The sequence below is a fragment of the Petromyzon marinus genome, chromosome 62 (genome assembly GCF_048934315.1).
Source record: "Petromyzon marinus isolate PM22_M1 ecotype Great Lakes invasive population chromosome 62, UKy_Petmar_22M1.pri1.0, whole genome shotgun sequence".
Classification (NCBI taxonomy): Eukaryota; Metazoa; Chordata; class Hyperoartia; order Petromyzontiformes; family Petromyzontidae; genus Petromyzon; species Petromyzon marinus.
In genome coordinates, this window is record NC_133728.1 from 1005452 (window position 1) to 1017680 (window position 12229).

Consider the following 12229-nt stretch of genomic DNA (forward strand, 5'->3'; position numbering starts at 1 on the left):
GAGGGTTGGAGTGTTGAGGCTGGGTCTCAGTTTTGGAGTGTTGAGGCCGGGTCTGAGGGTCGGAGTGTTGAGGCCGGGTCTCTGAGTCGGAGTGTTTAGGCCGGGTCTCAGTGTCTGAGTTTTGAGGCCGGGTCTCAGGGTCGGAGTGTTGAGGCCGGATCTCAGGGTCGGAGTGTTGATGCCGGGTCTCAGGGTCGGAGTGTTGAGGCCGGGTCTCAAGGTCGGAGTGTTGAGGCAGGGTCTCAAGGTCGGAGTGTTGAGGCTGAGTCTCACCGGATTTCCCCCCCCCCCCCCCCCCCCCCCGTGCTCTAGGCCTGAGCCGCGTCCGTGGTGTGGGTCCCGTGCCCGGCCTGCACGACCCCCTGGGCCTCCACGTGCCCGGCCTGCCGCCCTCCCACGGCGGGCCCCAGCGGCCCCCCGACGCCGGCCTCATGATGTCGCCCAGCGCCATGATGTCACCGCGCCCGCCGCCCTCCATGATGTACCCGCCGGGAGGCAACCCCATGATGCAGCAGCAGCAGCAGCAGGGCGGGGGCCCGCCCCACCACGAGGCCATGCTGCAGCCCATGATGGGGGGTGCCCCCCAAGCTCAGATGCTTCGCTTGGGGGGCGGCGGAGGCCCCATGATGGGAGGGCAGCAGCAGCAGCAGCAGCAGGCCCCCATGCCGCCCTCCTCCCATCACGCCTTGCAGCAGATGGGCGGCAGGGCCTTCGGCGGGAGCCTGCAGCAGCAGCAGCAGCAGCAGGGGGGGACCCCTACGGGGCTGGGCGCGGAGGGGCCGGCGGCGCCGGGGGGCCGCCCCCCCCGCCGGGTGCCATGGGGGGCCCCGGGGACCCGTTCGGAGGGGGGGGCCCCGGCGGGGGCGGCCCCCCTCCCCCGGACGTGTTCGTGGACGTGGAGCTGCAGGACGTGATGAGGACGGGCGTGGGGGGCATCCCCGAGTTCGACCTCTCCAGGATCATCCCCTCGGAGAAGCCCAGCCAGACGCTGCAGTACTTCCCCCAGGTGAGGGGGGGGGGCTGGCGGCAGGCTGGGGGGGGGGGGGGGTGCTCTCTAAGTCACGCCTCTTGTTGGGTTAGTCGAGGGGCCGGCGCTCTATCGCTCTCTCTCTATCGCTCTCTCTGCCTCTCTGTCGCTCACCGGAGCCCCCCCCCCCTCCGCTCGTCACCAAGGCTCCACCCACGCCCCCTCGTGCTCACAGCGCCTCGCTTGAAACCTTGAGGGGCTTTGTTCCTTTTGACCAAATCCGTGGGTCGACGTGCACCCCACCACCGGAGGTCGCCAGAGGCCTCTGGTGGATGAGTCGTGCACCCCCACGACTCCCCCACGACTCCCCCACCACTCTCTGTGTCGGCTCTCGCGTGGTGAACCCACGCGGACCGGGGCGGCGGAGGCGGCCGGGTGTCGCGGCGACCGAAGAGACGCGAAGCGTCGCCGTCACTCGGCACTCTGCCGCTACCTGTGATTGATCCGTCCCCGTCTCTCCTCCTCCTCCTCCTCCCGCCCTCCGCAGGTCTCTCCCCGCTCCGTGCCGCACCACCGCCAGCCGCCGCCGCCCACGCAGTTCCACGCTGGCGGCGCTCGCGCCATGATGGGCCTGCGCTCTCCCTACGCCGCCCAGGCCCTGAGTCGCGCTCAGCAGCAGCAGCAACAACAACAACACATGCACATGCACATGCACGACCCGGCGGGCACGGGGCCTCACTCGCACGGCCGCCCGGGCCTGGCCATGGGCCCTCCTCCCACGCCGCACCCGGGGGCGGCCGCGGCCTCCGGCGGGCCCTGCCTGCCCTCCATGCAGCAGCAGCAGCAGCACCCGCTGGGCCACCAGCACCACCAGCAGCACGTGGACATGATGATGCCCTCGCACATGCAGCAGCAGCAGCAGCAGCAGGGCTCGTCGCCAAGCGGTCAGGTGGTGCAATCACCGCAGCAGCAGCAGCAGCAGCAGCAGCCTCTGATGCACCACCACGGCATGCTGAGTTCTGCCAAGCAGCGCGGCGGCGGCGGCGGCGGCGGCGGCGGCGCGGGAGGAGGCGGCGGCGGCGGCGGTGGAGGGGCCGCGCTGTCGATGGAGCAGCTCGGTCACCACCACATGGTGGGAGGGCCCGGTGGGCCCGTCATGATGATGCCCGAGCAGCAGCAGCAGCAGCAGCAGCAAGAGCTGCTGAATCTGCAGCAGCAACAGCAGCAGCAACAGCAGCAGCAGCACAAGGCTATGAGGCAGCGGGGAGCTATGCCCGCCATGGACATCGGCTATGGGCCAGGCCACCCGGGCAGCTTGCCCTTCTGAGGCGAGCGGAGGGAGGGAGGGAGGGAGGGAGTCTCCCCTGCGCCCCGGGTTCAGTGAATTGCAAAGTTGCTGTGGGGGGGGGGGGTAGGGGGTGGTGGAGAGGGGGGCGGGGTCAGCGTGAGGACCGGACGGTGCCACGGCTGAGGCTGTGGCCGCCCGTGTCCCCACCGACGATGTCTTTTACCTCTTTTCTCTCGCTTTGTTTCGTTTCCCGCCACCGCCGCCGCCGCCGAAGCGAGCGAGCGAGCGAGCGAGCGAGCGGTGGCCGTGCCCGAGGCAACGCGGCTCGTCGAGGCTCCGCGAGGGAGAGGACGGTGGAGGGGGAGCCGTGCCGACGCTCGCGTGCGGCGGACGTGTCGGTAGTGCCCCTCCCCCCCCCCCCGTCCCCTGGCCCCGCTTGGCCCCCGAGCCGGATGCGGAGACGTCCACCCCTCGCCGCGGGGCCCGACGGCGTGGCCCGGTTTGGTTTCCGCCTCGGCTCGGCAAAGAGCCGGCGGGGGGGGGAACCTTCCGCACCGTTCCGCCGGAGACGGGGGGAGTCGGTCCCCACAGCCGAGCGTTGGGCGCCGGCGGTTTGGTCCCCCCGCCGTCGCCGGCGGCGAGGAGTTGACGGTCAGCGACTCCGAGGCCCGTCGGCCTCCGCCTCCTGCCGCCCCGCGTTTGGCCGGCCCGGGAGCTCCGAGTTCGTGCGCCGTGCCGGGCGTCCCGCAGCGGCTGGCGATTTTGCGACGGCGACGGCGGCCGACGGCGATTGCGGTGAAGGTTACGGTGGTGACGGTGGCGATGCTGGCGGTTGTGAAGTGAGTGGGCCGAGTCGAGCCCCGGCTGGGATTTGACCTCGCGACCTTCGAACTGTTGAGGCCGGTCGGGCGGCCGCCGCGAGGCGGAGCCTCACGGCGCTGGACCCTGCCTGCTGGTGAACCCCCGCCCCCTCGCCCCACCCCTCCACCCTCCTCCATAATGTTCACCCGTTGGTATTTGAACTCGGCTCGTCGTAGCAACCCCCATGGTCGCCATCGTCATCCCCGTCTCCGTCGCATCGCCATCGGCACGGTTGGCCACGCACGGCGCGAAAGAAGTTCAACGTCAATACATCGCCACCGTGACCATCATCTGTAGCACGTACCACCACCCTCACCGACATCACCATCGCTACCGTGAGCTTCAGCGTTCCGGGGCGGGTAAACTGCGTGTCGTCGATGCGCCACGGGAATTTGACCGTGGTTGTGTTTTTACAAAGAGACCGACCCCCCCCCCCTCTCCCCGTCAAAGGAATGTGGAATTTCCACCACTGGCTCAGAGAGAGCGAGGAAGAGGATCGGTGCTGCCCCCTGCGTGTGCCTCCGCGAACTCCCCCCCCCCCCCCCCGTGCTGCGGTGGCCTCAGACGTTGAGAGGCGGCGCTCCTCATCAGCAGCCCCGTGGCAGAGAGAGAGAGAGAGCAGCACCCCACAAACACTCTGCAAGTCTCTGCGAGTCTCTGGATCTCTACACAAGTATCTGGGTCTCTGTGCGAGTTTCTCGGTCTCTCTGTGAGTCTATTGGTCTCTGTGAGAGTCTGTGGGTCTCTGTGTGAGTCGCTGGGTCTCTTGTGTGAGGCTCTGGGTCTCTCTGTGAGTCTGTGGGTCTCTGTGAGTCTATGGGTCTCTGTGAGAGTCTCTGGGTCTCTGTAAGTCGCTGGGTCTCTGTGAGAGTCTCTGGGTCTCTCTATGAGTCTCGGAGTCTCTCTGTGAGACTCTGGGTCTCTCTGTGAGTCTATTGGTCTCTGTGTGAGTCTATTGGTCTATCTGTGAGTCTCTGGATCTCTACACAAGTCTCTGAGTCTATGTGAGAGCCTATGGGTCTCTGCGTGAGTCTCTGGATCTCTGTGAGAGTCTATGGATCTCTCTATGAGTCTGGGTCTCTCTGTGAGTTTCTGGATCTCTGTGAGAGTCTGTGGGTCTCTGCGTGAGTCTCTGTGTTTTTCTGTGAGCCTCTGGGTCTTTGTGAGAGTCTATGGGTCTCTGTGAGTCTATGGGTCTATGGCGGTCACTGGGGTGAAATTTAAAGGCTATGTACTCCAGTGTACATACACACGTGTGTGTGTGTGTGTGCGTACGTGGGCTGTTAAACATTTTTTCCACCGAACCACTCCTTTATAACATCGACACCTCCTCCACCTCCTCGTGTAAATGCATCGCCATTACGGTTATAATCTCCCTCTTCTCCGTTAGTACCCCGACCACAATACAACGTCACTTGTCCGTTCCCGCCCCGGGACAGTCGGAATATTGGTGGAGCTGTGAAATGGTCGCATAATCGTGTTGGCCGGATGGGGCGGCCTGGGTTCGATTCCCGACTAGGGCTACTGCCTTGCCGGGTGTGTGGGCGTGCAGGTGTGTGGGTGTGCGGGTGTGTGGGTGTGTGTCTCCCCCTCTGCTGGATAGGCTGTTTTCTCCACGAATCCTTCTCCCATAGCTAGCCGTCACACGAGGGGTGAGTGGCCAGCATCACGCCCGGACCGATTTTGTCTCTCCAGTGGCGATGTTTTTTTAACACACCGCACCAGGTACTCATTTGAGGCTGAGTCGACATAGCGGGGAGGCCCGGGACCGGTTCAGATAATCGTCGGTGTTGGTGTTGGTGGCCGTGAGCGGCGATCGGAACTCGGGTCGTAGCGCGGCGTAGCACCGACCGCTAACCACCACGCTACCGCTCCCCGCACATACGCAGCGCGTCACTGGCATCCGCCAAACATCCCCAACGCCGAATAATCACTCGGTGATGCTTCTTTTCACCGGGCGAACGAGCAGAATGGATGCGGAGCGGTCACGTGGACGGTCTGCGTAGAGCGAGAGCCGCGGTTGATGCCCGGGATGACGGTGGGGGGTGCTGCCACCTGTACCGGGGTGGTTCTTTTTTTCCCCCTTCTCGTGTCCGTTGCCCTCGCGTTGCCGAGCGAAGGGCCGGCGACTGGAGGCCACCGCGCTGGGGACGTGCCGAGCTCTTTGCCCGGAGTAACGAGGCTGCCGTCGCCGCAGTCACTCGATTTACGACCACTGCAACTCGAGGCAGAATTCGTTCTTCACATTGCAATTCCCCGCACCCCCCCCTCCTCGGCCACTGTCGTTTAGAAATCACCTCCCCTCTGCCAATGTTCCATCCCGGTTGTTCTGCGCCCCGCAGAGGTGACAACCTGCCCCCCCCCCCCCCCCCGTACTCCCGGTTCACTTTTCCACGCGCGCCAAGGGGAGTTACCCGCGCGTTAGAACCCACCACGTGCCGCCTGCCACTCGACCTTATCTGTGGTGATCGCACCCGTTCAACACCGCTGGGAGGTCAGAGGCGGTTGGGGGAAGGGGAGGGAAGGGGAGGGAGGGAGGAGAGAGGGGCAGCTTTGACAATAGAAACCTCGTCTCCCATTGTTTTGACCGACGTGCCCATGGGGAGCCGGGAGTCGAACCGGCACGCTCCGTGTTGCGGGTCCGGTGGAGCCGCTCACACGGCTACCCCCAACTTGTTGGTGGAGTGAATTCTAAAATGGGGAGGGTTGGCGCAACGGTGGCATCTTTTTTTTAACAGCCTCGAAGCCAGTGGTTGAAATTCCACATTCCTATGGCCGGGGTTTCGAGTGTTCAAAAGGTCAACCAACCGCTGTTGGTTTCCCACGGGGAAAAAAAAAAATCTATGGTTCTCATTTTAGCCGGTGCCAGAAGTGGTGGCGTAACCTCGTTGGCACGGCGCTCCGGTACGCAGCGTGAAGTGTGGGGAGGGGGTCCTTCCACATGGCATCGTCGCCTCGCCCCTTACGTATCCTGCTGCAGTTGCACCGCCTGCACACTTTACAGTAATGCCACTGACTACCCATACCCCAACGCGCGCACACACACACGGGCGCACACGTTTACACACACCTCCCAAACACACACCTCCCAAAAATACATAAACACACGACAATAACAGCCGCCATTCACCACAAAGTGCCGGTGGCATCACCACGGCACCTGTGCCAGGCTAGGTGCACCTTGATGCCACGTGAAGTGTCGAAGGGCCTGCTGGCAGGAGGTTACAGGACTGACCCAGGTGGTGCCATGGGTCGACTGACTGAGATGACTGGCAGAAGCACCATCTGTAGCCCCTACTATGCCTGTACACCCTCAAGCACACTGCTACACGAAACTAAACAATTTTTTATTTTACCAGGTAAGGCCCACGAAGCTGTACTGTGTTGCTCTTTATCAGAAGTGACCTGGCTATCACAAATAATAACACAAACAAGTGGCTCATCATGTGGAAATATATTGTCGCCAAACACACGTTGATTCTAAATGTGTAGGGGAAAACCGGAGAACCTGAAGAGAATTCCACGCGAGCATGGGGAGAGCGACACGCAAACTCCAAATATACAGCAGCAGCAGCAGGCGTCAGGATCGAACCCAGAACCTCCTGTAGACCAGGCGAGGCAGTCAACCTCTCCTAGCCACCGTGGCGCCCACGTCCACACACGCACACCACATCCCAACACCGGCACACGCACGCGTCCCAACAGAGATGTACGCATGCATACGCGCACGCACGCACCGGTAGTGCACTGTGGTTGGCATGAGCCCCAGGGGTGCTCAAAGAATGAAGGCAAAGAATGAATTCCTTGCACCCCCCCCCCCCAGCCTGCTCACCGCTCCCCTCCATAGTCTGTTGATGGTCTTGCATTTGGGAGGTGCTGAGGTGGAAGGGGGAGCGGCTGTCATTGCTAATGAGTGCCCACACACAGACTTGGACAGGCGTGGATATTTTTTTGCTAAATGGGCAAAGTGATTTCGTACTCCCCCCGTTGTTATAATGCAGTATACGTATGTACCTTTCGTTTGTATGATTGAACCGCTGTGGTTGAACGTTACTAGAACCGTTATATTTTTTATTCGCTACGGCTATTAATTGTGTCCGGCGTTACGTGGCTAGCGAGAAGGAATTCGGCGTTTCCGCTCCAGCCAAGCCTCTCGCCTTCTAACGTGTTTAAGCGAAATCTGTTGAGCGTGAAACTCGATGGCGGCGATTCCGTTTAAAAAAACAAACGATAATGCGTCCGTCGATTGCTTTGACGCTCGCCCCATGTCTCGATGAGAAATGAAGTAATCACGGAGAAGATGTATACGGAAAAACAAAAGCACAACGGTCTTTTTTTGTAGGGATTGTACGCCCCATCAACGTTACCTGTCCTTAGAAGCGTCGTCTTGTTAACTCTCCCGATTAACTTCCACGGATAACCGTCGTCACGAACGTATTTTCTGTTAACGTTCATCACATCTTGTTTTTGTGTTTTTTTGTTGCTGTACGTTCTATGTTGTACAAAGAACCACCACACACACACGGGGGGGGGGGGGGGGGGGGGGGCTCTGTGTGGGTTGCGGAGGCTGCAGGTTGTTGTACAGCGCGTGGCGAAGCAACGTTAGGATGCGGAATCAAGTCGTTTATTACACCTTAGGTAGCGCTGTTTGTTGCTGGCCGCTTGGCTGTTTTTGGAGCCCCGTGCTCAGCAAATGTGATGGGGGGGGGGGGATTAATGCAAATAAAAATGGGTGGTATATAGGGGAAAATACAACACAACGTATCTGTCTGCTTTCAAACTATCATTTTAGTTTTGCTTTAATGTTAAGAAAACATTTTTTTAAACACAAAAAATGGAAAAAACTTTCAATGGTCACCTAATGGCAGGCAATGGAGAGCAGCGACTGGCGGAGACGAGAGCCCTCGCGCGCCACGCCGCTCGGGTCACTGCTCGTGGTCTAGAGCGGCCGTCACACGCAGCAGCACCACCACTCACAGCGTTACAAAACAAGCTCCTTCATTGGGATTTAACCTAACAATCTTAGGTTTTTGTTGTTGTTGTTGTGTGTCTGCAACCCGTGATTAAATCTGGACGAGAGTTGGAACACGAGACAAGCGGAACGCCGCCACCTCACGTGTGTACGCTCCCGGACGAGCCCCCAGTAGTTGTGCCCCGGGCGTCTTGATCCTTCTCGGTGGTGGTCGTCGTCGTCATTGTTGCTAGGGTAATGGAAAAGCGGACGAAGATTTGTGTGTGCGACGTTTTGTTGTTAGGCCGTGCTTTACGAGTGGGGTGGGGGGATATAATGTTGGTGGATGTTTTAGACAAACCTTGGGGTGCGTAGGTGAGTGAGGGTTGGGGTTGAGTCTGTGCGCTCATCGAGAGTTATTGTAAAAGTGACGTTTATACCGAGGTTATTTTTTCGCGTAAATAACTTAATATTTCGTTGCAAAACTTATCGCGAACGGCGGAGGACACGGTGGGGGTGGGGGGGATATACAGACTGTGCGATGGACACAATGACAACAACAATAAGTGAATGCTCTTTAATTTTAGCGGGCAGCAGAAATGACCGTGCGGTCGTACTGTCGCTTCCATCGTCGTCACCGCCGTGTGTTTCTGTAAACTCTTCACCCCCCTCCATCTCTTTAAAAATTAATATTTTATAGAAAATAAGACTTTTTTTTTATTTCAAGCTGTAAAATCGTACGCCTGTTGTTGCATGAAGTTTAAACGACAAAAACGAAAAACTTTTTTTTTTCAAATGAAAAGTACAAAAAATAAAACAAAAAAAACCGCACCGACGTGGATAGCCACCGCGTACACGGAGTGCCCGTTCACCCCGAGACGAGAGCGAGAGAGAGAGAGAAGATGTATTAGCAAAGCCAAAATGTTACCTTGTAGCGAGTGAGTGAGCGAGCGCCTTCAAGCCAAAATAAAAAAAAGTATTGGGGGGAGGCGACAACGTAAAGACGGAAGAGTTGGGAGACTCGCCTCGACAACCATCGCTCCCATCCACCATTCCCCTTCCGACCTTTTCTCTGAAAGCAATGGCAAAAATATAACTGGTTAACGTGTTTCAGTGGTTGTTTTGATGCCGATGATGATTATGATGATGATAATGTCTTACTGTAATAATGATGATGATGATTATGTTGATGACGGTAGTTGGCTGGACTTTTAGTGGCGTCCGATAAAAAAAAAATTTAGACACTTGCCAGTGTCACAGAAACTGATTTATCCGGTTCAGATGCAACACCGTCGCGTAATTTGGGGTGGGATGATGCGCACGTGCCGATAGTGCGTGCGCGTGTCCGTGTGTCCGTGTGTGTGTGTGTCCCTGTGTCTTGTTGGGCAGCACCGTTATTTTTGTACATTAACTCTATTTTTTGACACTTTTGACTCCGCGTAGCTACGAGAGGTGGGGGGGGGGGGAGTAACTATCCCACCTTAGCCGGAAGTCAAATCTGCTCGGAACGTCAACGATGAACACGTGATATTTTTGTTTTTTTTTAAGTTTTTCCATTCGTCTCATTCTCTTCACTTGTTCATATTTCTAAAAAAAATGTTTTTGGAAGAAAATATTAAAAATGAATAAATAACTAAAATGGTCTGGTGCTGATGTCATGCCGGTGTTTGGATAAGCCATGCGATGATTTTAATGGGGCGCTACTGTGGCTAGGAGATGTTAACTCCCTCGCCTGGTATGCAGGAGGTCGTCGGTTCAATCCCGACCCTGATGCCTGCTGCTGCTGTATATTTGGAGTTTGCGTGTCTCCTCGTGGTCGCGTGGATTTTTCTCTTCACTCACTCACACTGTAGAACAGGGGTTCGTGAGTGAAGTTTCTATGATCACCCCCTGTTCCACAGTGTGATTGAGTGAGTGGAGTTTGTATGTCCTCTTATACAGAGTGAGATTGAGTGAGTCGAGTGTATGTTGTGTCAAGTGCACGTTAAGGCCATGTGAAGTATCGACTGCCCGCAGGCAGGAGGTCACGGGACAGACCCAGGTGCCAACATGCTGTGCTTTAGCCGCCCGGCGCTCCGCTGGTTGTTGCGAGCGTCGCTCCGCCCTCCGTTGTTTGAGGGCGACTGCCTCCAACTGCCCAGTAGCGTCCTTCACGAGCCTCCTCCACAGAGGCCGATCTTGATACTGCTGGTACCAGTCATCGGCAAGTCCACTCAGCTCCATGTCCTCCTATAGCACGTCACTCCATCTCTTCTCTAGCCTGTACCGCGCCCGTTTAGCCCCTTCAATCCGGCCAAACAAAAGCTCTTTAGGCATCCGGTGGCTGGGCATGCGGGCTGCATGACCCAGCCAATGCAGCCTTGCCTGCCGGAGCTCACCGATGGGACTTTGTCCAGATCTTTCAAGGATTTGTGAGCTCCTCACACAATCCAGCCTGGTTAAATCCAGGATGGATCGTAGGCAGGCCAGCCTAAATGTTTCTCACCGGCGAAGATGTTCCATTTGGGGGGGGGGGGGGGGTCCTGACCGTGGCCAAGAAGACCCAAAGCTTCGTGTGGAGCGAAAGACCAGGTATCTTCCACACAGCGTTACGTAGCCAATGAAAAGATTATGCCGCTCGATTGATTCGGAGTGAGACCTCTGCTGCCATTCCGGAGCCGGTCATGAGCATACTGCCCAGATATGGGAAACTCTCCACTCTCTCCACAACTGTTCCATGAGCAATGGGGAGGTAAGGAGGTGGAGTGTTTGATGGCACAATGCCCAGGCAGGTGCTTCGTTTTGGTGGTGCTGATGGTAAGGCCCCACCTCTTAGTGGCACGCTCCAGGTTCAGCAGCCGTGCCTCCAATTCCTCCTCTAAGTGAGCAGCAATCACCAATTCATCAATAGGGAGCCATCCCTTGACTGCACCCGGGCATCGATCAGTCTCCCGTTATGTGTACCAGATGGAGATTCCTCCGGTACAGCCATCGAAGGCTTCACAAACTAAGTGGTCAAAAAAGATGTTCAATAATGTGGGAGCCAGAGGACATCCCTGTCGCACCCCAAGGTGAACAGGGAATGGCTCCGACTCCCAGCCACATAGTTTTACCCGGGCCTGCTCATCATCAAGATGGTCCTTAATGTTTGTAAGCAGAGAGTCAGGGACTCCAAAAACACGACGAACAACCCAGAGCCCAGGCCTATAGATGATATCATAGGCCTTAACCAGGTCAATAAAGCAGAGAGATGTAGGGAATTCCTGTGGGAGTTCCCTACCTCTGCTGTAGCAGACGAACAATATGGCATCTGTGCAGGACCACCCTTTCCTGAAACCGCATTGGGGCTCCGCAAGCCTCTCCTCAGTGTGCCTGGCAAGGCGATGCTGAATAATCCTTGCCAGGACCTTTCCCGGCACACTGAGGAGTGAGGTGCCCCTGTAGTTGTTACAATATGGGCATCCTTCTAATCCTGCAGAACCCATCCTGTGGTCCAGACAGCTGTGATATGTCATGTCGTGAAGTCAGCATACAAACGCCACCCTCCCTCAGCATTTCACTTGGGAGATCATCTCTGCCCGCCGCTTTTCCTGGTCTCAGACTCCGGATCGCCTTCCATACTTCCTCAACAGATGGCACCTTAGCCCGCCACTCACAGGGAGTGACTTCTTCCAATATTTGAGGCACCGCAGCCTCAGCAGGGCCGTCCTCACTTTGCCCCACGATGTTTTCCAGGCTGAGAGATTTCCCCTCCCCTAAGACCTCAGAAATGCTCAGCAAATCTGCAAACCTGTTCCTGGGGGTCGGAGATCGGATTACCTTCATTTCCCTAATGATGGTGATAGGTGTGGCACCGCAGGTAACTTTTTTGAAGGAGTTAAATAGTAATTTGTGATTGTGGCCTACTGAGGCAGACTCCATCTCCTCAGCAACGTGCGACCACCACCCATCCTTGCAGCGCCGCACGGCTCTCCAAATCTCTGAGCGAAAGCTGCGGTAAGCCTCCTCATTCTATAATAGTTTTTTTTAGGTTAGATCGCATCAAAATATAAAAAAATGTCGTTAAACCCGCTACCACCCGACACAGCCAACTAGTAAGGGTTGTCACATAAACAGAACGTGGCCAATTCGTCACTAATACAGCACTAACCGGTGTGTTGGAGAGCCAAGCCACAACATTTAC

General features: G+C 57.4%; 1 protein-coding gene across 1 annotated transcript in view; it reads left to right on the forward strand.

Moving 5' to 3' along the window:
- LOC116955845 (uncharacterized) overlaps window positions 1-9715 on the forward strand; it is a 117727-nt gene extending 108012 nt beyond the window's left edge. The window contains 3 exon segments of the mRNA XM_076053794.1: window positions 313-818; window positions 821-1006; window positions 1515-9715. Coding sequence (XP_075909909.1) covers window positions 313-818; window positions 821-1006; window positions 1515-2294 — 1472 coding nt within the window. The 3' untranslated portion in view covers window positions 2295-9715.
- Window positions 9716-12229: the final 2514 nt, after the last annotated feature.